Source organism: Didymosphaeria variabile, assembly GCF_027946475.1.
Source record: "Didymosphaeria variabile strain IMI 356815 chromosome Unknown scaffold_1, whole genome shotgun sequence".
NCBI lineage: Eukaryota > Fungi > Ascomycota > Dothideomycetes > Pleosporales > Didymosphaeriaceae > Didymosphaeria > Didymosphaeria variabile.
The window spans coordinates 4,437,807-4,464,468 of NW_026611620.1; the positions used below are offsets into that span (position 1 = coordinate 4,437,807).

A 26,662-nucleotide genomic window follows, 5' to 3' on the forward strand; every position below is an offset into this window, starting at 1 on the left:
GAACCTGGAAGCGCGACCTCACCGCCTGCCGCTTAGCTTTTGGCGCCCCGCACCTACGTAGTTTCCACCCCACCAGCGAAACCTTATTCGCACACCAACTTAGGCATCCAGCAGCCCGTTTCCTATAATCACGATAGTTCCATTGAGTGTAGGCAACATTCGGGCCATCCTTGCTCTTCTTTTCTCTTCAGCTCCTTGCGACCCTAATCAACATGGGTCCCAAAAATAAAGGCAAAGGCAAAGATTCCGGAGGCGATAGCAAAGGCGACAGCAAATCCAAGCTCAAGCCCGCGACTAGCATCAACGTACGCCACATTCTGTGCGAGAAACACAGCAAGAAAGAAGAAGCCTTGGAAAAGCTCAGGAATGGGGCAAAGTTCGACGAGGTGGCAAGGGAGATGAGTGAGGATAAGGCTAGGCAAGGTATGCAACATGCATGCGTTCTCATACCCTCTACCCCTTCTTCATACACCTATCATCATATATCTGCCCTCAAACACCCGTTCTCATAGCCCTTCTCCCATACACCCATCCTGATACTTACTCTTGACAACCCCTTTCTTTATTTGCCCGTCCGTCGATCGACCCTTCCTCATACAATCACCCATATATCTCGAACCCCAAGCCCATACCAACACCGCCTAACCAACTCCCAGGCGGTTCCCTAGGCTGGAAAGTCCGCGGCAGTCTCCTCGCCGACTTTGAAAAAGTAGCATACGATCTAGAACCAAGCAGTAAGTTTTCCCTCCTCATTCCCAATTGAGCATAGAAGAAGCTGATCAAGCTGGGGGGAAAGCTACGGGCAGTCCCAAGATAGGAGAGTGCAAGACATCGGAGGGGTATCACATCATTATGGTGGAGGGGAGGAAGTGAGGTTTAGCAAGCGCGGCTGTCACGCATCTCGGGAAGGATGGCGGGTCTTGTACGAGGTATATCAAAAAGCCTCATATGGGGCACAAAGTCCGTGTAGTATGCGCAAGCGTACATCAGATTTCAACACTTGTGCCATTACTATGGGCGATCCTTATAAACCTTTCATTCATGCCACGCGCAAATCTCATTCATACATGTGCCAGCGACCGTGTCCCAGCTAGAACAACGCAGTCCCATCATCGCTCAAAATACACAATCATGTCAGACATCCCCAGTCGCGGGAGCTCTCTCCGGGGTATATTCCTCCGCGCTTTGCTTGTTCGCTCTCGCCCAGGGCGGTAGTATCGATCGGTTCAGACACCAGAACTACATGGCTTGTCTTCATCCATCCCCATTGACCTGCAGCGCCACGCCATTTACCCTGTTCTGCGCAAGTACCATATCCATAAAGCTCTTTCTCGGCTTGTGTTTCTTCTCCGGAACAGCCATGGTCTGAGCTTCCGCGAGGTGAATTTGTCTCCTCCTTTTGACGTCCTTGGTCTCCGCCAGTAGCGGCTGGATGCTTTCCACCTTTTCAATTTCTGGAAAGAGGATCGAATCTTCGATCCAATACAAGCCTTCCATATCCAGAAACTGCTGGCGGGCTTCCTTGACAGACTCTTGTATCCGTGCGTAGTCAAAGTCCGGCGCGCCTTCCATAGGAAAGCGGAAGTCTTGTGCCAGAAGTGCAACGTCGTATTGGCGGAGGAGGAGATCGCGATGCTTGGGCGTGAAAGGTATGCGTGGCCAAGAGCAGTAAGGTTCGTGCAGCTTTGCAAGATCAAGCTCTGGGAGGCCTAGGATGCCGACCGCCTGAAAAGAGGGTATATACACCTTGTTGCTTGTTTCGGCTTGGAGATCGGCGGATGTTGCGTAAAATATTGGAAGGAATATAGCGGAAATGCCCAGCTCTTCGCCAGAGAAATGGAGCGGTCGGTTGTGTCCGAGTTGACACGCTCTACGCAGCGCGCGAGGAAGCTTTTCGACCCGCCGTTGCCGCGCAAGAATCTCTTCTTGTCGTTGCGCTTCTTCTGCTGCACGTCGCTGTTCTTCTTCCTCTTCTCGTTTGCGAGCGGCTTCTGCTTCTTCTGCGGCACGTCTCGCTTCCTCTTCCGCCTTTGCTTTCTTCCGCGCTTCTTCTTCGGCAGCTTTACGAGATTCTTCTTCCGCTTTCTTCTTCCGCGCAGCCTCCTCTTCGCGTTCTCGAGCGGCTTCCTCTTCCAGCTTGCGCGCAGCTTCCTCAGCAGCTTTCTTCTTAGCCTCTGCCTGCTTTTCTGCCCGCTTCTGCTCCTCCAGACGGCGTTCGCGAACCAAGTCTGGGGTTCCTGCCTTTTCAGGGGGTGCAGGCGTCGATTTTGCCGATGCACTAGGTGTTCTCTTTACTTTCGTATCATCAAGCGAGTCATTCGAGGCCCGCCGCTTCTTGATATTATGTACGTCCTTTTCCATGGGCCGTGGCTTCGTCTTCTGCTTAACTCGCTTCTCATCCGCAGAGTCCGTTCCCAGGCTGCTCTTGATATGATCGCTTTCCACCTTCGTGTGCATTTTCGACTTAGGTCGATCGTGATCGCTGTGGTCGTGAGAGGCGGCTCTCGGTAATTTCTTTGATGGATTGTGCTCATCGCCTCCTTTGACCCGCTTGAGAGACTTGTGATGTTCTTCGCCGTCGCTGTATGAACGTGGCTTGGTAGACTTCTTTGCAGGCGCCCGCACCTCCTCGTCGCTGTCCTCGTCGCTGGTCTCATCGTCAACAACTCGTCTATGCCTTTTGACGTTCTGGCTTGCCATCTCTTTACCAGACATCAGCCTCCTCAACTTTTGTGGTGCTTGCGGAGCAGTTGTAGATTTCTGAAGGGAGGCAGGTTTGTGAGTCGGTCGAGGGGATGACGAGCGATCCCGGCGTATTGATGGCGACGACTTCCGCTTCAATTGGGCAGGACGGTTCGGTGGCTCTTTCTTCACTCTCTTGGGGCTCTTGCGAGTCGTGGAATAAAGATCGTAGGCCTTCTTGAGAATGTCTCGTTCTTGCTCCCATTTTGGACCCCGCCGCTCTTCAGATATTTCCCAGTAGGTCTTCCCATCTCGGTTTCGCCTCGTGGGGTTGAAGTTGTCATTCCCACACAACAGGCTCACGATCTTTAAGTGACCTCTGCCGATAGCCACGAGCATGGGTGTCTCGCTATGTTTCGAGGGATCAGGGTCCGGTTTGAGTCCACTTGCCAAAAGAATACTGAGAATGTCATAATGTCCGCCACGCGAGGCAGCAACGCCACAGGCAATGTTGATCTTGACGTTGCTGTTGATGAGCTCCCCAACCGCCAAGATATCCCCATCTCCAGCTTTCTCAACCAAAGTTTCGGTATTGTATTCATTGTACAGCAGCCGCGAAGTCGACTTAGTCTGTGTCACTGTCGCGTTGCTCTCCTCCTCGGTGGCAGCGGGGGTGTTGACCTCGCGTCGCATAGCAGCCCTGAGCTCCTTCTCAATACCGTCCACGTCTTCGGGATGGTCGACGTCGTTCTTGCTGGGCAGTACGTCAATTGCGCGCTGTCCCTTCTTGTTCTGGTGGTGCGGGTTCACATGTCCTTCATTCAGCAAAATCTTCACCACGTCCAGATGTCCGTTCTCGACGGCGTCAATAAGCGGCGTATCTCGGTCGTTCGATTCACAGTCTGTGCGGCATCCTTTGCTAATCAGAAATCCAACGACTTCGTCCCAACCGTGTAGCGAAGCTTTCTGTAATGGAGTGATGCCGGCAAAGTCTGGCACATCTATCTCCTCGGGTGCTGCGTCGTAAGCAGCCTGTAGTGCGTCGAGATTCCCTTTCTCACTCTCCCTCGCAAGGCGGGTTGAGCCGAATTTGTCGACGCGTCGAGGTGCCATTGTGCGTCCGGGCGACGTCTGGGCACGACCAGGGCGTCCTCTAGAGCGCGGTTGCGTGGCCGGATTTGGTGTTTGCGTGGGCCGTGGTGAAGACGAGTTTTCGGAGCTGTCGGAGGACCAGTGCTTGCGCTCTGTTGACACTGCCAGTGAAGTCATGTCCTTGCGCTTGCGGCCGGTCGCCCCGGAAATGAATGATTGTGTCGATTGCGAACGTTTGTGAGGCCGGCCTAGTCCTGGTGTTGCTGGTGACGTTGGCTGGCGCATTTCCCGTATACCCTCTGTTTTGGCCTTTTGCCGCGGCGGTTCGAGGCCTTTGGGATGCGAATCGTCGCGCAGCTTGCGCTTACGAGATTCGACGGTAGACGCGCTGCGGCCGCGCCCTGTGGGTTGTGGAGGTGACGCCGCAGAGTGTACGGGCGATCTGGCCGAGTCGGTCGGGCTCGTCTCTTTGGTGTGCCGCGAGGTGGTGCGGCTGCTGGGCGAGGTGGGTACAGGGCTTTTGACGTCGGCATCGGAGCCAGGCTTCGCGCCGTTGGGCTTGTCGAGCGAGTGTCTTCGGCCATTGACTGCTTCTTTGACGGAGCACAGCCGTGCTGCATCGTCGTCGTCGCTGCGCTCCGTCTTGATCACCTTGGCCTCGGCCCGGTCAGCATCAGCCTTGTGGTCCAGCACAACCGTCTCGGCCTCGGACTCGTTTGCGGCGTCGTCATGGTCGTTGTTGGCGCCATTTTGCAGCGCGTCGAGCGACGGCTTGAGCTGCCGGGGCGGCGAGGCAGTGGACGAGGCGGCTCTTTCCTCCTTGAGTCGGGCGTCGCGGCTGCCGGGGTCGTCGGTGGGCGATTTTACGGTGGAATCACCATTACTGTTCATCACGCGGGAAGTGGACAGGACCCAGAATCCTGCCTCATGTCGACCTCTTGGAGCAAGGGACGGGCGAGGGCGGCGCAGGCACAAGGCAGCTCAATAGCGCGTGGCGCCCGGGTCGCTTTGTATGTCGGTTCGCCGGGCAAGGGCTGAGAGGCGGTATGGGGATGGAGGCGATGGGTGGTGAAGGTGAAGGTGCAGCGGAGGCAGAGAGGAGTGAGATACGGGACGGCGAAGAGAGGCGTTGCGGCGGGCCTGCATTCGACCACTCAGCAGCAGCCTGGCCCCAGCAGCCTGCTCGTCTCATCCTGGGCCCTGGCCGCCGCCGGCCGTGCGCAGCGCCCACATCATGATGATGGACGCGCACGGCGAGACGACAACACGGCCGTCTGCGCGCTTTATATAGAGGGTTGGGGGCGACGACTGTCATTTGGGCCTTCCGCTGGCACGCAGCGGTGGAGGACAGTTGCCGCGAGCCATGTTTCCTGCCCTCAACAACCGCCGCGTCGCCCACCGCGATTGCCTGACATACGACGCTAGGAAGGTGCGATCGACGGGTAATTAGCCTTAGCTGCGCGATCCAAGCGGCGGTGTGCGAAGCCAGCGTCTTCTCTCCACCAAGCTCCACCGTCGCAATCACAATCACAATCTCCAGAATGGACTTGCTCGGCCTGCTGCTCACCCCAGCTGCCGCGCGCGCCTTCTACCTCGCCGCCTCAGCTCTTGTATCGCGACACCGTCTCAGCTCTGTATCCACCGACTAACCCTGCTGCTTACTCTAGGTTCTCGTCATACAGGCAACGCCCGCCCTTCGCAACCGCTTCCTGGCCTACGGCTCCCGTGCAACGGACGCGAAGCCCTCCCAGGCCCGCCCGCCGAATGCCTTAGAGCGACTGCTCGACTATGCCGCGAGCTTCCAGGTCCCGCACAACTATTTCACCCACTTCTACATCGTCTCGGTTGCGAGTTCCGTGTTCTGGGGATGGAAGCTGCGGCTCTGGGATGCGGGCGGGCAACTGCCTCTTGTCTGGGCTCTGATGCTGCTCCAGGGCACGCGAAGGCTGGTAGAGTCGTATGTGTATACGTCATCAAGTAAGAGCAGGATGTGGTTTGCGCATTGGATACTCGGGCTGGTTTTCTACCTGGCGACCAACGTGGCCGTATGGGTTGAGTTGCGGACGCACGCCGTACGCCATCGCGAGTCAACCCAGGCTGTGCTAGGCTGGCGGACTGCTGTCCTAGTACCGGCAGTCCTCACAGCCCAGGTCCTTCAGCACAGCTACCATGCCTACCTCTATCGCCTCCGAACACAGAACAACGGCTACCAGCTGCCGTCGCATCCGCTCTTTCCGAATCTGCTCTGCCCGCACTACTCCTGCGACATTGCCGTCTACGTCCTGCTATCGTTTCTCGGTGCTCCCGCCGGTCATGCTATCAATTGGACATTGGCGACAGCTGCGCTCTTCACAGCCGTGAACCTCGGCGTCACAGCTGTCGGTACGAAGGAATGGTACGAGCAGAAGTTCGGCAAAGATAAGGTGAGCGCGCGGCGGCGCATGATCCCTTGGTTGTGGTAGCCCTAGTCTATCAATCTACCCAAACCTCTTAGTCACTTCCTCCGGCTTGTTGCCAAATATCGTCTCGATCTCCTGCAAAACATCAGGCGTCAATTTCTTGTACACCGCCACCGCATGCACCGTCTGCCAGATCTGCTCCGGCCGACTCGCCCCTGTGATCGCGCTCGCAACGTTCTCGTTAGCCAATACCCACGCCATCGACAGAGTCGCAACATTTGTCCCCAATCTCTCCGCAATCTCCATTAACTTTTTGATCTTACCCTGCTCCTCGTCCCACACAGGTGTCTCCCTCTTCTTCAGCAGCGTCTGCACCGCAGGCTCATCGCTGGTCTTCAGCCGACTATCCTCCGGTATGCCGTTGATGTATTTGCCCGTCAACAGCCCGCCCGCCAGTGGACTGAAAGGCGTCAGTCCCAATCCCCTCCGACTATACAACCCCGCATTCTTGAACTCGCCATCCACTTTCTCCCTTCTCAGTAGAGAATATCCTGGCTGCTCGACGATTGGCCCAATAAGACCAAGGCGGTCTGCTACCGCCCACGCTTCCTCTATTTCCGTGGCGAGCCACTCCGAAGTGCCCCAGTACAAAGCTTTGCCCGCGTTGATGAGGAAGTTCATTGCGCGAACAGTCTCTTCAATTGGCGTGTGGCGATCGGGGCGGTGCGCGTAGAGGAGGTCTACGTAGGAGAGTTGGAGGCGTTGGAGGGAGGCTTCTGTTCCTTCGATCAAATGCTTTCGCGAGAGGCCTAGGTTGTTTACTTTTGCGCGCGGACTGCCGACGTGGGCGGAGTGTGCCGCGCCCCAGTTAATCTAGAAGCTCGCTGTTAGCACTTTATCCCTCTCAGTTGGCATCGACAATTCTTCAGTCTGTAGAAATGAGACGGTAGACAGCAACTACGTACCTTCGTACTTATCACCAAATCGTTCCTCTTCCAGCCGAAGTGCTTGATTGCGCGCCCGATTACTTTCTCGCTCTCGCCGTCTTGGTAGCCTTCCTACTCTTATTAGCACACTCATCACACTTAGATTGCAATGGTCAGCTTACTGCGCAGTCGAAAAAGTTTATGCCCGCCTGGTACGCAGCTTTAAGGCAGTCGAAGGTCGCCTCGTCGTTAATGTTGCCGCCGTATGTGATCCACCCGCCGAGCGAGATGGCGGAGACTTGTAGGCCGGACCGCCCGACGAAGCGGTATTCCATTTCGGGTATCATGGTGAATGTCTTATTGGGACTATGTGCAGGAGGTGCTGGAGGGGTGGTGTTCTCGAACCCGTGGTTCAGCGCTCGAGGAGAGAGAAATGTACGCAATTATGTGTTGTCTGCCAGATGGGAGAGAATTATACGCAATTATGTGTTATTTTCCAGATGGGTGGGAATTGGAGAATGTAAGATGCGAGCTCCTGTGGATGTGGTTGGTGGGGGCGGGGTACGATCGATGCACTACTGCATGGCGGGTGAAAAGGTACCGATTGGGGGGAAGGAAGCATGCACGTATTCGGTAGCCGGAACGCGTTAGAAAGCCTACCATTAGTATGGAGTAGGATCGCGAAATGAATGGAGCTTCCCAATGCGTGTTATTGATGGATGTGAGCTTGGCCGTGAATTGCCATTAGACAATGCGAAGCGCGAATTCGTTCTTTCTGACTGAGGTGAGAGCAGGTGCCTCTTCCTCCACTCTGGTCCGTTATTCCCATCATAGCCCATTTGGACATAGACTTTCTTTCCGGCTTATTTGCACGTGCTGGAGGCAGCAGTACCCGTGGACACTGTGACACCTGGGCATAGAAGCCCTTAACCTGCTGCTTTGCATACCCACATGATTGGGTGGTGATGAAGTATAGCTAGGATGATAAGTTGTTTGCTCGGCCTGTATTTGTGGATCCCTATAGCGCGGTCCTGTTCAGCAAATCGAGGCACTTTCAGGCCGGTGTCAGTTGCTATCCGTTGTTTCAAACAGTTGTCTTGACCGTGGGCAGATAAAAGACGCAAAGGTGAGAAACTGAATTTCACCACGTGAGAACACTTCGAAGGACGGATATGTTAGTCTTCTACTATCACAGTGCCCGGCAACTTCGCGTGGAAGGATCGCGCAAATAGAAGAGATATCTTTCGCGTTCTGAGCAAATATCTAGACTTGGAAACGGAAGGAAACCACTGATTCTGGCTTCTTTTTTACGGTGAAAGGTCGCTATTAGATCACATTGAGATTGGCGTGATAGTTCCACGTGACAGAGAAACAATTAGGTAGAGACAGCTTCTCGCCCTTTAAGTTCCTTGTCGTATGGGTTCCTTTGGTGTAGCTCTTAACTACACTTTCAGCGCATTGGACTTGCCATTTCTCAAGATAGTCGGAGCAATGGGTGTCAAGAAGAAGACATCAAAGACTAAGAGTGCAGCCGCTTCAAGGAAGCGCATCGGGGCAAAGCCGAATCCCGAGGAGATTGTACAAAGATTTTCCTCGGTACCATTACCACAATCCCTTAAAGACGTCTCATATACTAGGGTCAATGTTCTCATTCTCGCCTTTGCCGAGAACGACCTATCCGATATGAAGGTGGAGATTCAAGAAGTCACATCAGCTTTCGAATCATTCAACTATAACGTTGAGTTGATCGAGATGAGCGGCGATAATGCATGGCTTGGCCTTCAAACTATTCTTACGACTTTCTTCAATGGCGCCAATAAAGACACTTTGCAGATTATCTATTACAGTGGCCATGGATATATGAGCATGAGACAGCAGGAGGGTCTGCCGCCTCGACTTAGCTTTTGCAGGTAAGTGGTATCTGGTCGTTTCCTCTTGCGTGTTCGGGGGTAGGTAATCTGACCTGCACTTCAGTCACAGATCACCCGAAATTCCGGGGTTTTCTAAGATGCGTTGGAACAATTTGTGTCGGCTCATAATGCGCTCTTCCAGTGATACACTCACTATTCTCAACTGTTGCAATGCTGGCGCGGCTTTCTTAGCGGTAGATGCGAATGACGATAATGTACCCCATGAGTACCGCAAAGTACTCATCACAGCAAGTGGCTGGGGCCAGAACGCATATTCAGATTTTGGTGTGGCCTTTAGCCAGGCCATAAGAAGTATTTCGGATAAAATGTGTGACAAGTCGACTGAGACCTTGACGGCCAAAACGAACCGTCGCTTGTCGCGGAGGTTCACCAATTTTCATAAGCCACCACAAGCCCATCACATCCTTCTCCGGCGGAGTTTGAGGCAGAAGATCATGCTTGAGCGTCTGGAGAAGAAGAGCGCCTGGCACCAACGGTTGCGGGGCAAGCGCATAGATTACGTTGCCTTGGCCGGACTGAATAGAAGGACGAACAGGAGGAGGACTGGGGCCATGTCACAGGATGCTTCAAACGATAACATGGATACACCATAGCATGCATTTGAGCCGACCCTAGTATTGTTAAAGATGCGTGGGCGGAAGAGTTTGCGGTCACTGGACATTGGAATGTATGGAACTGGAGACTACGGAATCGCCGAATGATAGAATGACTTGTTACGTGGATAATCATGCCGGTCGCCCATAAGATAGTAATAAATAAGAAGCCACTCACAAAGTAATGTCCCATGTATGAGAGAACGATGTGTTAGGTCACTGCCGTGACGCGCGTTTTTATGAATACTGGTACCTACTTTCTCTAGCCTCTAAGGGTAGTAGTCTTTGATAGATAATAAGATAGATATATAACTGGATATATAGTTAATACGAGGACTTCTCTATCGCAAGTGATAATTATTTCGCACAGATATATATTCAGAGCAACACACTGGAATCGCGAGATACTTGAATCTCTTCCGCTTTGTAAGTGTTCTCATCATGAAGAAGGTCCGCTGCTTTGTCAGTTTGACACCAGGAGCAGCAATAAATGTAAGAAGGGGCCAAAGCAAAGTGGCGACTACTACTAGAAAAACCGTAAAGCTGATGAATAGCGTCGTTTCCTAATTCTCGGCACCTCACACTTAGTGTAGAAGGAGTCGAAACCAACAATTATTCGTTGAAAAGAGCCACTTGAGGGGAAATATAGGCAATCGAAGTGGACTTGTACCATGGTTACACGACTAGATTTAATTGGATTTGCCATCTCTGCATGGCGTCATCTTCGTGGTGGAAGGAGAAGGCTAAACTGGCAACGACTTCAAGCTCGTGAGGTGCTACACTTTTCTCCCTTTGAAAAAGTGGCTAAGTGACCGTACTCAGGGTAGTGTGGCAGGAGCGTAGGCTTGGCATGTACGTAGCCTAGCGGAGCATGCCGGCCTAGCACCAGACCTCATACTATACAGAATACATACTCATCATCCTGCAGAGCTCCGGTCGTGTGACAGGTAGTGCTGTCAAGACCCGGCCACCAGCTGCAGTCATGCGCCTCCGCAGCACAAAGGCGTCGCAGTGAAAGTACTAGCCTAGCACCGCGGTCTTGCAAATAAAAACTCAGTGCAGGCAGGAAAGTCGTAGGCTCAGGACAGAGCGGTCTCGCACCTTCACACCACTCTCAACTGGTCTGACCAGTCCTGGTACCTCTATAAAACCACACCCTGTTGCAAAGCCGAACCTATCGTCCAACCACGGCTCATGGGTCTCTCCAACCTTGGGAAGCGGCCAGCCTCCCCGCCTACAGCCGACACTACACACCGAAAGCACCGCAGCAACCAGTGCAAGGTATTGAAGCAGAAGGTTTCGAGCACTACAAACAGTACAAGCATCGCCAAAATGACTAGGAGCCTGCAAACATCCCTTACACGAAACAAACGCTCGCCTTATACCAAGGTTGAGGTCCTCATTCTCAAGTTTGCATCAAGTGATCTGGACCATGATCTGCGTCCCGAGGTTGATCAGATTAAGGCCGCTTTCACATCGCTTAATTACGACGTTAGGGTGCTTGACATTGAAATGGAATATTCTTGGAATCACCTCAAGAAAGACCTGGAATGCTTCTTGCGGGTGCCATCGAAGAACGAAGAGACGTTGCAGATCGTATACTACTGCGGGCATGGAGGTCATCAGCCAACAAGTGAGCAAAATCAAGAGGCTACTCTCGTGCTATCCAGGTGAGTACCTTACAAGGTTCCCTACTAGATTCAATCCACCTAAATTGCAGCATAGTCATCGCCGCAGCAAACATGCCGCCTTCGTCTGGTGGGCCAATATAAGCGATCTTATCATGGAGTCGCAAAGCGATACACTTGTCTTCCTGAACTGCTGTGACGCAGGCCTTGCGGCTTCTTCTACCAAGAGGGATACCGATCCCTCCAGCAAGTATCGGAAGACGCTTATCGCAGCTGGTGGCTGGAACACGAAAGTTCACCACCACTTCTTTGATCCTCTATGCAACATCCTGTCCCGAATTGCAAGGACAGGCGAGTCCATTTCGACAGAAACACTCAAGGATAAGATCAATCGCGAACTCCTACCGCACATCCGGAATAAGGGAGGACCGCCACAAGCTATCCTCCATGGGTTTCTCAGGACAAGCCGGCGCACGATTCATTTTGCGCGCCTGAAGAACCAATCGGACCCCGAGCAAGGACCTAAACGCTTGCAAAAGAACGACCAACTCATCATGGAGAATATTTGGGTCCGTGAACACCAGCGTATCAAGCAGGTAATGGGGCGGGAACAAAAGCGACGCCCCCAGCGGGTATCTGGAGCGTTTGCTGAAGGGTTGCAGACGTCATGGGTACAACCGCCACTCAACCAAACTTCTTGGAGCTCGCATACATTGGTCTGGGAATGGCTACAAGGCTTACCCACTCGTACATAGAAGGATTGTTTTGTTAAGGCTTTGAGGCAGGCCTGGGCACAACCATATCACGTGGTTGACTAACCACCTGCACTTAGGCATGTTCAAATGAATTTCCCAACCTCTCAAGAACTCCACCACAAGGTCAATCTTCGGTTCTCCAGATCTGCGGTCGCGGGTGTCGAGAACTTCAACAAGTTCTGACCTAGCCCACAATCAATCAAAAGTGAGAAATAAATAAATGCGGGAAAATGTTGGTGACGAAGAGAAATGACCGTGGGTGTAAAAGCTATCTACATTGACCCACTGTCAGCAACGATAGCGCGCGTATCCGACCCACTCTGTCCTTTATCAAAAGCTTAAGAAAAGCTTGAGATCCTACACGCGACTCTGATACGATGATCGACACCGCGCTTATGGACCCTGACGAATGATGTCAGGGTTCCCATAATTAAACGTCACGGCCACTCAACACCTCGAGTGCTCACGATCCTCCAAAGCTCCGTCCCCCAACTGCTTTCTCTTTTCCGTTTTAAAAGTATCACGATCAAAGGGAGCCAAACCACCTTGAGGTCTATATCTTCCACGTTATCCGACATCGATTGTTAATAGTCCACGCAAAGAACTTCGCTATATATAAATCACCACACGCAAACCAACACCACCACAATGCCCACCAAACTCCTACAGGCAACTTTCCCCCGCATGCACACGCGCTCCTCCTCATCAACCGACGTCTCGAAACCCCCCAAATCTGGCTCAAAATCCGGCTCGAATTCACCCACCAAATCAGGAACCAACTCACCCGCACCACAAAGACCCCAATTCGTGCGTGCAGCATCCCACCCAGGGCCCGCACCGAAAGCAAAACAGCCTGGCCGCGCGTTCGGTACGAATTATCGTGTGAGGCGGACCCCACCGGGCTCACCACCAAACGAGCGCGTGCAATCACAGACGCAGCCGCTAGGACCCGCCCAAGCACATTCTAACGTGCGCGACTTTGCAAAACTTACTTCTTCCGCCGCGCACTCGCAGCCTGCGCGGCGGAAGCCTGTGTACTCGATGCATGAGGCGGATCCAGCGGTGAAGGGGCGGCCGGAGGTAGTGTATACGGATGAGGAGTTGTTGAAGAGGCTGAATACGATTGGGGAGGATGAGGAGACGGATATAGATCGGGTGAGGACAGTGGAGATGGAAAGGGAACGGGAGTGGGAGGAGGAAAGGAGGAAGAAGGAGGATAGGGAGATGGAGGAGTGGAACCGGAAAGAGGCGAAGAAGGCGCAGAATCGCATGGTGAGGGGATTTAGTTGGAAAGGGGTTAAGAAGACGGTGGGAGGGTTTAGGTAGTGCGCTGAAGTTGGGGAGCGAAACGATTCATCAGTCCGAAATGAGTGAACGTCTTGACGCAAGAGAAGAAGACGTACATTGCTCGTGCTATCGATCTGCAGAAGGTCTATGGGTCGTTCACGATATGGCAGACTCGGTCAATTAATCATACTTGCTGGATCAAGTATAGGAAAGTATCGATTAGAGCACATAGCTCTGAACATTATTCTGGGCATTGATGAGCGCCAACAATACTATGTGCTCTTCTATCTACGACCCCACGACGTTCTCATCAAACTCTTCTACTGATGGTTCCAAAACCTCATCGGTAGCCATGAATGTCCCTGTACCCGACCGCTCGTCGCTTTCGTCATACTCTTCAAATAAATCGCCATAATAGTCGCCACCTTTGTCGTACTCCATATCAGTATCAACGTCCGTTCCTTCGCTAAATGTTTCATCCTCGAAGCTCTCCCCAGAGCAAGCTGAATCATCGCACTCATCCAAGTTTTCGTGCTCGTCACTTGGCCATGGCTTATCATCCCAATAAGGACATTGATCTTCGATGCCCTCCCATAGCCGCTCAAAATCTATCCTCTGGTACACCTCGTTATACCGCGCTACCCTAGGTTTTCTTTTTCTGAATTCATAGAGATCATACCCGTGTCTCGCAAGACAAGCGTCAAAAACGTCTCCAACCATACCGCGGAAGCGTGTACCCATGTGCGAGTATGCGACATCGGCAACTGAACGGCCCTTGTCATCTGTGACTCTGAGGTCTGCGCCTTGTTCTAAGAGAAAATCGAGGCAATCGCGCATGTTCTCGGGAATAATGTAACTATAACCGTCCTTAGAACAAAGTCGATGTAAACAGGTCTCCCCGTCATAATTTCTGTCGTGTATGTTGCTTCCTTTTTCGACAAATAGTTCCAGTACACTCCGTACTGCATCAGCATGAGAGCATGCGGTTAGGAATGGAGTTTTACCCTGCGCGTCTCTTTGGTTGAACACGTCGAGGTGATGGCTGTCAATGAGGATACGTCCAAGGACTAGGTCATGCTGTGCACATCAATATAAGCAGTCACAGACATGTCTCAGGGCACTTAACACCTACCATGGATGTGCCACCAAGCGCACTCCGACATATGACGTTCTGTGTCCCTCTAAAATCAACAGTAGGGTCAGCACCGGCTTCAAGAAGCAGCGCAGCTGTTTCGCTATTGCTGTAATTCATTGCTTCATGCAATGGTGTTCTATGGCACTGCCGTGTCAGCGTCGCAATATGGAAGAATACTACACGTATAGTACGTACGTTTCGTACGATGTCCATCCGACTACTTCATCGACATCCAAACCATTCTGGATGAGGTACTTGCACATTGAGGGATTCCTGACCGCATGCTAAAACTCCGTCAATCAAAAAGTATGAAGGCATCGGGAAGGTTTGTACCAACGTGGAGAAGCGACCAGCCTCTTGGATCATGATCCCGAAGACTGGCACTGCCTTCTGCAAACAGTCGAGTTAGATCTTCAACGCGACCTGTTCTTGCTATATGGAAAATTGGAGCATCCATTGGCAACACGTTGTTGACAGACAGTCTCGGTATACTCGACAAGGCCGCATGAAGCATGGCTAAGCCTGTGTATCAGCAAAAGCAAATAGCTCAACACATGCTTCCTCGTATGTATGACTTACCGCTTTGGTCAATATAGACCGTTAGCATGCGGGAAGAAGCCTTTAGCGTAAACGACACCCTGATGAGCCAGTCCTTGCCACTGACTGTTGCCGTACCAGGAGTCGTCTGGCTCAGTGTGCGATCTCTCTGACTCCTGGTGATTCGGCAGCGCTTGTTCGTCGTGACCGTCAGGGTCCCATGTTCCATATCAATGAATTTTCGCTTGCGCTGTTGCTGTGTGAACATCTCTGGCGGGGAGTTGAATTTGTAGCGCTTGGCTTGCTCTTCGTAACGTTAGTTTCCAAGCCATGAAAGCTAATAATGATAACCCTACCTTTACTGTTGATGGATATGAAAGGGGCGGAGGAAACCAGGCTTGAGGCAAGCTTGAGTTCTTTAGCTAGATTTGACGCTGGTTCGACGTATGACCCAAGAGATGTCTCCGCTGCACTTCCGATCTCTGGTATCTGGGATTCAAGATTATAAGCAGTATCCAATAGCTTCTTGAGGTCTTCTATTAATTGTTCGGCATAATCAGAGTCTCTTGTTTGTCCTTCCGCATCTACCAGATCGCAGAGCCTAGATATGCTGTGCTCTAATTCACTTGTCCACGTGGGCTTAATCTGCAACGCAGTCGTGCCTTCCGCACCGTGAGATAGCAAGCTTTTCGGGTGGCTCTCGTGATGATTCAGACGACTGAAGTGGTCTCCCAATGTCTCCACAATGTCCTGTATCCGCGAGATCTGTGAAGCTGAAGCCGACGTCTGTGCACTCTGATATGTTATAATTCGCAAAGCGAGGCTCGACGTGTGACTTTGAAGAATACTCCGCATGCGATCCAACTCTTTCTCATCTAGTGCAGTCTTCAGTCGCTTCCAGAACCTTCCTAACTTCTTCGACTTTGGCGAGACGATGAGCTTTCCGATGCCCTCGTCAAAACGCCTCATGTCCTCCGCACACCTCTCGGCGAATCCAGAGAATGCAATTAGGTCGACGTCGCCGCGGTTTGACCCGGAGCGCAGGATGTTTTCTACTCGCTCGAGTATGTTCTTCAGCTCTTCGACGCTGTGTATGACATTTTGAAGGTTATGCGGACCATCCTTGACCGCGGAAAGCGTTCCGTGCACTGCTTTAGCCGACTGCAAGGCAACAACAACGAAAGTGATGATAGCTGAGGCTCCATCCATGGTGAGCTAATTCAGGGTAAGTCGTCCTCACATGTAAGGAACGGATTTCTGCATACCACATGGAGATCGGAACGGTGATTGTGTGAAGGAAGGCGTAGAGCATCAGGCTGAGAAAAAAGCGAAGATGGTTACACAAGGCTGGCGGAAATGGTAAGCGCAACTCGGCCTCGTCACTTATCGCTCTTACATGCAGCCATCTTGCATTTGCACTGCCACCAGCAGCCCAAGGTTGACAGCATACCACGGTGCATGTGACAAAACGCGCAAGTGCGCCTGTATGTCGACCGGATGCGTGAACATCATGCAGAACGCAATATTGACACGACGAGGGAACGGCTATTCCCAGGCACTGAAAATAACCGAAGTATGCATTCATCCAACACATAGGGTATCATCCGCACAGAACTACAATCCTCAAATGAATATCCAAAAGCCGAACAATAAAGTCGCTGTCAGACGCGGAGCAGTAGCGACAACAACAGCGCACTGCTCTTTCGACTCTAAAGACGCAGCTCATCGTCACTTCCCTCGGTACTGACAACACCACCATCCACCTTCCACCACTCCTTCACCCCTTTCACGGTCTGTCTCCCACTGCGCCGCCTTCTCAATGTCGGCATCTTGCTTGGCTGGCTGTTAATATCGGCAACCTCCTTTAAAACCCTTCTCTTCTTGTTCACCAACGAAGGCATCGAGCGCACGGTTCGTAGCTCGAGACGTTGACTCACGATCGATGAGCTCGACGATGAAGATGAAGTATTACGTTTGCTCTCCTCCTCGCTTTCGCTACTTTCAATCAGATCCAGGTCAACGTTCTCGATCTCCACGTATGTCCGACGCTTGAGGTTCCTTAAGGCCGTATCGAGAGAAGAGCGCGAACGCTGTGAGCGAAGTGTTGACATGGTGTTGTACTTCTGCTTTTTCGCTCGTTTAGATCTTCGAGGACCGTCGTCTAAGTCACTCAAGTCCTGCTCGGTGAAGAAAAGGACAGGCGTATCGGGTGGTGTCATCACCATGCGCTTAGCAGGAATGACAACCATGGGTGAAGACGCACGAGTGCGCTTCCCAAGGCAGGAGATGGAGCGACGAGTAGTTTGCTTGATTGGAGAGGATTGAGGGACGTGATCATCTGCATCCTCATCCTCGGCCAAGGCTTCCCACATCGAGATTTTGTTGGAAGGCGTCAGTGCTGGAGCCATTGAAATCGCCGTCAGGCTGTCCTTAGCATCTTCAATATCAGATGGCTCAGGGCTTGGCAGGAGCTGCAACGTGGGTACCGGTTTCCGCGAGATACGCTTCATGCTCTCTTTAGTAAACGGCGTGCACGCCACCCACTCTCCTATGCCTTCCTCCCATCTGAACCCACCAACAGCTGACGGTGAGTCAGTCTTCTGAGGCGTTGGAGCAATCACCACATGACCTTTCATCCGCATCGATTGTTCCACCTCGCGAACATATGCCATGTGTTGGGCTTCATTGGTGCTCTGCGCAAAGTCCATAACCGCCTCCAGCGCCAGCCGTTTCATCGTCCACAGCTTATGCGGAAGACGAAGGCCTGAGATGGACAACATGCCCTGCACCAGTCGTCGAATTTGATCGAAACCATCGTCCTTCCAGAACCTGCCCGTGCCGCGTGCCGCGGCTGACACAAATGCGGGCAAAGTGCCTAACAGCTGCGAGTTGTCGATATGCGTGGAAGAATATTGAGAGAGAATCCAAGGGATCGCGCCTCCTACTGTGGCAATATCGAGTGACAGCAAGTTTCCATGCTGTTGGCAGCCTTCTAGATGCACGAGGAAGGAGGCAAAGACTGCCCACACTGCACGTTGCGCGAACAGCTGCATGTGATCCTCTAGCGGGCCAAGGAGAGCTAGATCATCCTGGATGTCTTTGCGTTTGACTAAGTCGATGACTATGGAGTCAAGTGCCCAGACAACTCTTTTCACAGTGAGTGCGCCGGCAGACTCTTCCCGAGACTGATTGATGAGGGCTATGCTGCAGAACACGGTGAGCAAGCTGGAAAAGGTAGTATCGAGTGCATCCCGGAATTCCTGCCTTGATGAGGGCTTGTATTGGCGCGCGATGGTATCGATCTCGCCCGCTTCGAACAGGCTCTCATCTGGCAGACCTATGCCAGCAAACATGGTCGTTTCTAGGAAGCGGAAAGCACTAGCAGAACTTCGCTGATCGCCGTCGGATAGGCTGCGGACCAGGCGGTCCCAAACTGGTCGCATGCACTCGGTCGCCAACCACTCCAAAGGAAGAAGCTCTTGTGATATCATGTACTCCAAATGGTCGTAGAGGAAGCGATATCGGCCGGTGCGAGCTACAAAGTCCTTCACCATCCACATATAAAGTGAACGCTGTTCGTCGAAGACATTGGCATAGAGCGTGTTAGGCATGGGCAAAGGCTTCAGACATGGCAGAAAAGATGACAGGAATTTCTCTGCCTCGTCCCATGCTGACGCATTGAGACAATGCACGACAAGCAGGTGCAGAGTCTCTAGCCCAAGTATTTGAGCCCCCAATGCGTCACACAAAAGCTGGGTGCCATGTGCTCGAACCACTTGCTTGAAACCACGCCAGCCCTGTCCCGGTGTTATCTCATAGAGCTGCTCGAGATATGAATAGACTTCTTGGGAGACGTCAGTGTCTTCATCTTCACTTTCATCATCTTTGTCAAGCGCGGCGAAGTGTTCTTCCAGCTGAATGTACTGTGGCAGCCTCCTGAGACAAGCGCTGAACAGCGATCTTGTACCATTCCACCTCTTCTCATCACCTGCGGTCGTCGCTTGCAGTAGATTTGCGTACGACTCCGACAGACTCTTCACCAACGTTCCAATCTCGGCTGGCATCTGTGTCTTGAGGCCTTGTACGTTGACCTTAGCAAGTAAGGGCCCTCTGTAATTGTTGCGTTTTCTCAGAGGCGAGTCGTGAAGCTGTGGGCTGTCATGGAAGCGGTTGGCAGTGCGTGTAACCAGTGGTGTGAAGGCAATGGCACCGGGGCGCGCATCGCTTCCGCCATGTAAGCTTATTCGTGAAGAAGGCTTTTTTAACCCCCGACCTCCGTATGTCTTCTTGGTTGCACCTCCTGACCCAGCATCGGGCATCCAATCCGGGTCCTTTCGTTTTTCGAGCCCGCGAGGCTTGCGTGCAGGTTGGGTGACATTGATCTTCCGTGACGAGGCTTTCAGTGCGAATGCAGTCGCGGAGCTTCTTCGGTCATCGTTGGGGCTTCTCGGTCGCTCGAGCTCCTTGCGCAGCTTCGCGAGCTTGGTTTGCAGAGGGCGCAGGAGGCGGTTACAGCGCGTTGTGTTGAATGCGAGGTCGTCATTTGAAGCCATTAAAGCGTATATATATTTCGCAGCGATATAGGGTACGTATGCGTCGGTAATTATTGCATTGAAAATATATTAGGCGCTGCTCGAAGCTTGTCGTCGGGTCGAGGACTGGACCGCAGTGTTGATAAACATCGGCGTCGGCGCGACAGCCAGCTAGTTTTGGAATAGCGCAAAACGAGATCACATGACCACCCTGGCGGGCTGCGACCCTTCTTGCAGCATGGACATGATTTCAAGTACAAGATGGGGATGCTCTTAGGTCGATCCGATGACCATGCGTTCTATGTCTTCCGAAGTAGCTTGTGCAAGATACCGTTGTCCGAGTTGCGATGTTTCTATGAGCGACGCGCTTCGCCTTGCTTCCGTGCGTGGTACTGAGCACACGAAGTGGGGAAGTCTTCGCCGGGCAAGCGCACAAAGCGGGGTCGGTTTCTTTCCTGCAAAAACCCATCACCGTTAGCACTTCCACAGCTCGCACTAGGCTCGGAATGTTTGGCTATAGATATGGTCCATTGGGCCATCCTTCCATCAATCACAAAAAGTTGACGGCCGTGTGGCCCAATGGCAAGGCGCTTGACTACGACTCGCTAGATAATCAAGAGATTCCAGGTATGTCCAAACTGAAGAGATCTCATCCTTATCAATTACTAATCCTACATAGGTTCGACCCCTGGCACGGTCAACAATGACACTTCTTTTTGCAATTCTGATTCAATTTGGAGTCAGATTTCTAGCTTTTTGACCTGGTGCAGATCTTAAGCGAGTCCCCGCCTGTGACGTAACTGCTGCCTGCCCCAAACACCCTCTCACGCGCATCAACACGCCTCAGCCTCAGCCACGATGCCACCGGTCAGCCCCGTGAATGTCTCTGCCTACGAAATGGCGCCTACTTGACACATGCTGCTGTCTTTCTCTCCGCTCACCATCTCCATCACCTACTGATTCTCCTACAATGTCGCCTAGCAGCACGCAGAAGCGCGCCCCGCAGTCCACAGCTCCCACCTTCGCGAACCACGCGTCCGAAGACTTTGTGCAAGGCGCGGGCGTAGCAATCTTCCACATTGCGTCTGAGCGCGTAGTCGTGTGCAGCGCGGTAGATAGGCGCGTGGGGAAGTACTACTTTTTGCCCAAGGGACGGCGGGATGCGGGGGAAGATACGCGGGCTGGCGCAGAGAGGGAGGGCTTCGAAGAAGTATGTATATCTCTGCTACCTACCTGATCGCCTTGAAGATGTGAAGGACGTGCGCTGATCGAGTGATAGTCCGGCTACCGAAACCGCGTGCTTCCCCTTCCTACGAAGCATCACCAGCCGCAGGCGCATCCCCGCGTCTCAGCGCCCCCGATGACGGCTGAGCCTATATGGATTCAGTTGATGCCGCTTGCGCGCAACACGAAGCAGTATCTGCTCTACTGGTATATCGCGGAGACGCTTCCACCAGATGTCGAACCCCTCTTAGAGACGCAGCCCAATGAGCCGTATAAGCAGCCGCCGGCATATCCTGCCAACTTGACGCTGAAGGAGAGAGTAGCGATGGAGCCAGAGGGGCACGAGCCGATACATCACGAGGGGACGGGTGTGGATGAGGAAGAGCAGGAATATGAGAGTCAGCTAGTGAGCGTGGAGGAGGCGATGAGCTTGCTGGGGGGAACGGATAGTGTTATGGCGGATGTGGTGAGGAGAGGGTGGGAGATGATCAAGGAGAGGTCGAGAATGGAACAAGAGGGTCGGGGTGCTACGCTCTGCGAGGCCGACACACATAGTCCGGAGCAGTTGGCAGAAGCTAAGCGGGACACCACTTTGAGGAATCTCAATTGAGCATGAATGCCTTCGGAGCAGGCAGGTCGCTATGGCTAGGGTATGCTATCAATGGCGTTCGGCGGGGCGTTTGCTATGGGACGGTATGGATGAAGATCGTAGTCTAGATCGTTCTACGTCTTCCAATTCTAGACTTCTCATGTTGGACTCACTAGCTTACAGTTGCACAGCATGGATAGAGTATCGATTGAGTTTCCCAACGATTAATGTTTGCATTGTATAGTTCTGTGTGACTTGCTATACGAAGACGAAATCTCCAGTGGACGCTGTGTCACTAATCTACATTCCTACAGCTGGCATCGGTAACCATAATGAAGACCACTCGGAAGATTCCAGTGCTTGCCTTGCGCTGTGATTGGCTCCGACTAGGGGACCAGGTACCCAGATCATCTGTACGACGACTTCTATAGCTGCAGCTGCCAGAATGAACCATGCTAACTAATCGTGATTGTCTTACCTCTGCTGCGGAAGCACTTTCATTCATCTACAGCGGTCGAGCATCAGTGCCCAATCGCAGAGTGATGCGTCGCCACTGAGGATTTCGAACTTCCGGGCAATCTTCCTTCGGATAACCTCCTTCATGCAAGCTGTGCCTTGTTGCAAGAAACCCCAAAAAAGGTTTCTTTATCCCTTGGTTGAAAGCTGCACACAACGGATATTCTGAACTGAGACATCGTCTTAACCGCACGCGAGAAACAACCAGTAGGCGATTTCTCCCACCGGCTAGTTGGTCCGACCTACGATTTCTTGTGCTAGATACTAGATGCTAGATGCATAGCGAACTTTGCTATAGCTATCCGAGGCTCGAGGACTTCGAAGCTTGCGCCGGTGGATCTCCCCCCATCACCTCGAGGGTGGATTGAATACGGCTGTAATACTGTATCTGGACTATGCAGTGTCGAACCAGACTCATCTTCCGTACGAGATGCATGAGGTCTAAATTATGACTCGAGAGGACACGACCTGCTCCTGTGCCCATGCATGAGCAGCACTTCCAGAATCTTCATACAACCGAGGTACCAAGTCCTATGCGCGCAGTTATCGTAGTCCCATGTACCCATGTACTTTCTCGATAACGCGAAGAACAGGTTGGGCGCCTCGTAGGATCACTTGTCCATATCAGCCGACATGTGATCTCGATAGCGACATCGTCTGCTCAAAAGCGTGCTCGCGAGGGCTCGACACCCACACCGTCTCTTGCTTGTGCGATAAGACGACAAACCTCTTTCCCTATCTGTCGTACGCCGTACCTGTTTCTTCACCTCCTACGCCTCACTCATGCTCAATCTACTATCTCTTAACCCGCAACAACGCACTTTTCCAACCTCTTCCCTGCACTCGAACCTCCATTCCCTCCTCCACCGCCTTACCCAAGCATTTGTCAGTCCCATCCTCTCACACATCGCGGGCGCTGTCACGCTTTTATCCAGTTCAGCCGCGAAGTCTAGACCTTCCCTGCTTCCTAAGCGTGCGGTTGGCTGGACCATCCGACATGCATTGACATGGATATATCCGCGTACTTTAGCGATGCCGGTACTTGAGCGAAGGCGCCTGGTACGCGTGATGTCAATTATGCGCTGTGGAGTGGTAGCGAGACGGTGTGACAACGTGCGGTTGTGGGGTCAATTTGGGTAGATATTGAAATGGGCGGGCGACTGTGGGGATGTAGATGAAGGCATAGTTCAAGGTGGTGTATTTGGAGTTTGCGGTGGGTTGCACGTGGTAGCGAGAGGGTAGGGCAGGGGAGGGGTTAAAGATGGGAAAGAGCGTGGATGGCTGGACTGGATTAGGAAATTGACGATGATCAGTGGAAATCGTGCTTGGTCGCAATCTGGAGTTGAGCGCTGCCTTGGAATGACTTGTTAGTACGAGCATGTGAGGGTTCTGAGAATATTGGTGGCTCTCCAGCATATTGCGGTGAGGGTGGATCTGTGACACTATCGAGTAACGATGACCACTCCCACCATAGTGTCCCATGCTTTTCTGAGCGGATATTGCAAGAACTGGAAAAACCTGTTGTTGGGTGTTGTTCGAGATGGTACATCGCATGCTGGCCAGAAGCCCGCCCCACTTTGATGTGCTGTGTAGACTAGCGAAAAGCACGTTGCACCTTCCCTCTCCGACAGATACACACACACTACTCACGTCTTCGCGCAAACACCCCACGCTCAGCGCAACCTCTAGCTACCTCGGAGGTACCTATCCTTTGTACCTGCCACCCACGCACCCCCCTCCGAGATAACCTAGCCCTGCCCTTGACGTAGCGCGTATACTCCTGCAGCACGCCTAGAAACACAACAGACCCACACCTCTTCCCTACTTCATCGTCTACATCCGAAAACGCACATAGATAGAGGGCCAGGGGCCTTAGATCTAGATTTCGTGCTCCTTCCGACACTGGCGCTGATCGGACTTTCGCAGCACTGCGCCACAACCGCGCCTGATCTCCGTCTCGTGCTTCATCGCTCCTCCGCTTGGGGCTGAATGGCCGATCTTTGAGGCTCATTTTGAACTTGTTTCCGGCGTAAGCGTTTAGCGCAAGCGGAGCTGCGAGGATCAGTGGGTTTGGAGCAAGTGTGGAGCTCCGAAGTCCTGAAAGGGGAGAACAGTCAAGCTTGGATGATGTCAATGCGGAGTCACACGAATATGCAAAGGAAGAAGCGTGTGGATGTGCCTGCAAGGCCGTGTAGATTGCTCGGGATGTGCCGCGTTCGTCTATCTAGACATCTCTTCTTGCGCCCTATCCATTCCCAACCGAGCCCCCATTTACCGCCCTGCCGTCACCAGGGCTCCTTTCATAATCTCAACAAGACGGTCCAAAAAGGAGTAAGGGAAGGAAGGTAAGAAATTTATACAAGAAAAAGAAAACGATGATAGATAGACAGAACGTCATCATTAGATCCCTGCATATATAGCGCTAGATGATTGCCGTGACTTGAACGTATGTGACCAGCAAGTCAGGAGGGAGGAATGGAAGAGTAGAGCGATGCGATGGCCGCTAGTCGTGATGTCAAGTAACGATGAAGGCGAGGCGTTTACCAAGAGAACGACTCCTCGCGGAAGTCGACGTTCCATTGCGTCTCGCGCTGGCGCACTGCGCGGCGGAGTTCGTCAGCGAGCGCGCCCGTTCCGCAGGTTGTCACGCATGCTGAGCCGATACCCTCCATCATCTCTTGGTCGACGAGCGCTTGCACGTTAGGTCGGCCAGGGAACATTTGCACACTGGACGAAGGCGAGTGGATTTCCTTGGTGCTGCGAGGTCTCGTGACGAAGAGGAGAATCTTGAGAATCTCACGACGGCGCGGCATGGACAAGATGTGGGTCATCCATGTGCGGATCCATTCGAGGTGCTCCGGAGATTGGATGATCCAGACCAGGGTCAGCCTTCGGGTGGCGGTGGTACCGTTGGCATAAGCAGCGACGATTTCGCGAACCTGAGGAACTTGATGTGTGATACCGATACCAGCAGCCCAAAGCATGACAGTTCCGTAGGAGCTGAGATCCTCACCACCTGCGAAATGACGTTAGCATGCGTTGTGTCGAGGGTAGATTGCTTAATATAGCAGAAATTGGGGCTTGAGCAGGGTTCGGCACTCACCATATGGACCCTCAACATATGCCGAGCATGAAAACTTGCCGGCAGCAGAGAGATCCGCTTTCTTGTACAACTTCTCGGTAAAACCAGTACGTCGGCGAATGATGTAAGACATGCTCGTCTTGCGGGATTCCAGGATATCCTGGCGGTTCATCGGAAGACCCTTCTCGTCGGCGACCATGTTGGTGATATTGAGATCCTCCTCTTCTTCACTCCAAGCGACCGAGAAAGGGTGGTTGGTCCACAGTCCGACGGAAGGAATGTAAAGGTAAGCGTGCTGACCGGGGCGGAAGGTCCAGGGGCGGGCCATGCGGACTGTGACGCGGAGAGCATCGCCAGGAAGAACCTCGACATCGGCCTGAGTTCCACCGTTTCCGACGTTGCCCTTGATGAGGCGGAAGAAACGCCAGGCGCGCTCCATGACCCAAAGGGCGACCACACCGTACATCATCCTCTGGTGAGTCATGCCTTCCAAGTGAACCCACACACCGCCAATAGCGATAGCAGCGGCGACGATGTGACCGTGCAGGAAGACCTCGTAGAAGGAGTGACGCACTGGAGAGGGGGACTGGATCAGAAGGAATACAAATGCTACTGTGCCAATGAAACCAGTCATGATGAAAGTGCTACCAGTGATTGATGCTTGAACGGCAGCCCATCCCTCTATGATATTGTCAGTCGATGCTCAGGTGGACATGCAGGACAACTTACTAGTCATGACCTTGCTGGCCATCCAGGCAACGGTGTGCGCGACGGCCTCGAGGACGACAATGCGTCCGAACCAACGGTGGACCAGGTTCATAGTGTCGAAAGAGATACCAGTAAGCTTGATGAGGGGGTTGTTGCGTCCGGCGAGAAGGAACAGCGGGATCATGTTAATGACGGACATGACACCAGTACGATTGCGGAATTCACCAGCAGCGGCCGCGTAGCTTTGGCTCCAGTCAATCTTCCATACGCTGAGACCGACATTGGTGGCAAAGTAGCCAACAAGCATAAAGGTCTGCAGACGGCTGGGGAGAGTTCCAACGTTGATGGCGGTGGAAAGCTTGAACTCGCGGTGGTGGCGGGTGCGGAAAAGCGGTGCATCAAGGAAGTGTTTCCTGAAGGTGGCGAAGGCGGCATTGGGGGTTGCGAAATACCTCTGGGAGTCGTTGTTGAGGCAGGCCAGTGTGCGGAGGTACTTGGAGAAGTGGAAGATGACCTGGTAGAGGAAGAAGGTGCCGACGAAAGCGACCCAGATCCAGCCGAGATAGTGCATGACGTTCAAGTTCTCGAGGGGGGCGGTGGGGTCCTCCTCCTGTCCTCCACCACTTCTTCGTAGGTTCTGCATCATGGTGTGGGCAACGGGCGAAGCCATTGTGCGGGTGTTGAAAGAGATGTACAGGCCCTAGTGGGTGTAGATACCAGACCAGCGGTCGGTAGACTTCTTATGACAGCAGTGACTGCCGGCGGCCACAGGTCAGGATTGACCTAGTATGTATAGTGAGCGGTATCTGCCTTGACCAGCAATTGACAGATCGGGGAAGAGCCACAGATGGCGGCTTCCAAATAGGCGGGAGAGTTGAGACCAGGGCGCGCAGTCGGTTGAGTGTTGATGCGTCGTGACCAGCTCCTTCTTGGGCAGACCAGGCCGGGGTTCAGATGCGGGCCTCAAGAGGGTTAATGGGTGCGTGGGCGAGTATTGGCAGCGCAGAATAGGCGGGTTAATCTGGAAGACACGCAAGGGGCAGGTT

At 52.9% G+C, this 26,662-nt stretch overlaps 11 protein-coding genes and 1 non-coding gene across 12 annotated transcripts; 7 read left to right on the top strand and 5 right to left on the bottom strand.

Moving 5' to 3' along the window:
- Positions 1–212: 212 nt before the first annotated feature.
- Positions 213–873, top strand: PIN4_1 (Peptidyl-prolyl cis-trans isomerase pin4; the record flags this gene model as incomplete). Its single annotated transcript, XM_056210245.1, has 3 exons — positions 213–423; positions 657–734; positions 797–873. The coding sequence occupies 3 exons, from the start codon at positions 213–215 to the stop codon at positions 871–873; spliced, it is 366 nt and encodes a 121-aa protein (XP_056077067.1).
- A 381-nt stretch (positions 874–1,254) lies between these two features.
- On the bottom strand, positions 1,255–4,665 carry N0V89_001433 (uncharacterized protein; the record flags this gene model as incomplete). Its single annotated transcript, XM_056210246.1, has 1 exon — positions 1,255–4,665. One exon carries the CDS (start codon positions 4,663–4,665, stop codon positions 1,255–1,257), a length of 3,411 nt encoding a protein of 1,136 aa, XP_056077068.1.
- Positions 4,666–5,315: 650 nt separating this feature from the next.
- Positions 5,316–6,236, top strand: DFG10 (3-oxo-5-alpha-steroid 4-dehydrogenase; the record flags this gene model as incomplete). Its single annotated transcript, XM_056210247.1, has 2 exons — positions 5,316–5,384; positions 5,442–6,236. 2 exons carry the CDS (start codon positions 5,316–5,318, stop codon positions 6,234–6,236), a joined length of 864 nt encoding a protein of 287 aa, XP_056077069.1.
- A 15-nt stretch (positions 6,237–6,251) lies between these two features.
- Positions 6,252–7,446, bottom strand: N0V89_001435 (uncharacterized protein; the record flags this gene model as incomplete). Its single annotated transcript, XM_056210248.1, has 3 exons — positions 6,252–7,046; positions 7,139–7,231; positions 7,282–7,446. 3 exons carry the CDS (start codon positions 7,444–7,446, stop codon positions 6,252–6,254), a joined length of 1,053 nt encoding a protein of 350 aa, XP_056077070.1.
- Positions 7,447–8,590: 1,144 nt separating this feature from the next.
- Positions 8,591–9,623, top strand: N0V89_001436 (uncharacterized protein; the record flags this gene model as incomplete). Its single annotated transcript, XM_056210249.1, has 2 exons — positions 8,591–8,981; positions 9,208–9,623. 2 exons carry the CDS (start codon positions 8,591–8,593, stop codon positions 9,621–9,623), a joined length of 807 nt encoding a protein of 268 aa, XP_056077071.1.
- A 1,332-nt stretch (positions 9,624–10,955) lies between these two features.
- N0V89_001437 (uncharacterized protein) lies at positions 10,956–12,006 on the top strand (the record flags this gene model as incomplete). Its single annotated transcript, XM_056210250.1, has 2 exons — positions 10,956–11,293; positions 11,349–12,006. 2 exons carry the CDS (start codon positions 10,956–10,958, stop codon positions 12,004–12,006), a joined length of 996 nt encoding a protein of 331 aa, XP_056077072.1.
- Positions 12,007–12,654: 648 nt separating this feature from the next.
- On the top strand, positions 12,655–13,332 carry N0V89_001438 (uncharacterized protein; the record flags this gene model as incomplete). The annotated part of the gene is made up of 1 exon (XM_056210251.1): positions 12,655–13,332. The coding sequence occupies one exon, from the start codon at positions 12,655–12,657 to the stop codon at positions 13,330–13,332; it is 678 nt and encodes a 225-aa protein (XP_056077073.1).
- A 249-nt stretch (positions 13,333–13,581) lies between these two features.
- Positions 13,582–16,174, bottom strand: N0V89_001439 (uncharacterized protein; the record flags this gene model as incomplete). Its single annotated transcript, XM_056210252.1, has 5 exons — positions 13,582–14,370; positions 14,426–14,564; positions 14,624–14,712; positions 15,093–15,271; positions 15,322–16,174. 5 exons carry the CDS (start codon positions 16,172–16,174, stop codon positions 13,582–13,584), a joined length of 2,049 nt encoding a protein of 682 aa, XP_056077074.1.
- Positions 16,175–16,674: 500 nt separating this feature from the next.
- On the bottom strand, positions 16,675–19,518 carry N0V89_001440 (uncharacterized protein; the record flags this gene model as incomplete). Its single annotated transcript, XM_056210253.1, has 1 exon — positions 16,675–19,518. One exon carries the CDS (start codon positions 19,516–19,518, stop codon positions 16,675–16,677), a length of 2,844 nt encoding a protein of 947 aa, XP_056077075.1.
- A 544-nt stretch (positions 19,519–20,062) lies between these two features.
- On the top strand, positions 20,063–20,197 carry N0V89_001441. The gene has a single exon. It is a non-coding gene; the product is annotated as a tRNA-Arg (tRNA).
- Positions 20,198–20,467: 270 nt separating this feature from the next.
- On the top strand, positions 20,468–21,331 carry N0V89_001442 (uncharacterized protein; the record flags this gene model as incomplete). Its single annotated transcript, XM_056210254.1, has 2 exons — positions 20,468–20,707; positions 20,777–21,331. The coding sequence occupies 2 exons, from the start codon at positions 20,468–20,470 to the stop codon at positions 21,329–21,331; spliced, it is 795 nt and encodes a 264-aa protein (XP_056077076.1).
- Positions 21,332–24,366: 3,035 nt separating this feature from the next.
- On the bottom strand, positions 24,367–26,286 carry N0V89_001443 (uncharacterized protein; the record flags this gene model as incomplete). Its single annotated transcript, XM_056210255.1, has 3 exons — positions 24,367–24,842; positions 24,930–25,589; positions 25,638–26,286. 3 exons carry the CDS (start codon positions 26,284–26,286, stop codon positions 24,367–24,369), a joined length of 1,785 nt encoding a protein of 594 aa, XP_056077077.1.
- Positions 26,287–26,662: the final 376 nt, after the last annotated feature.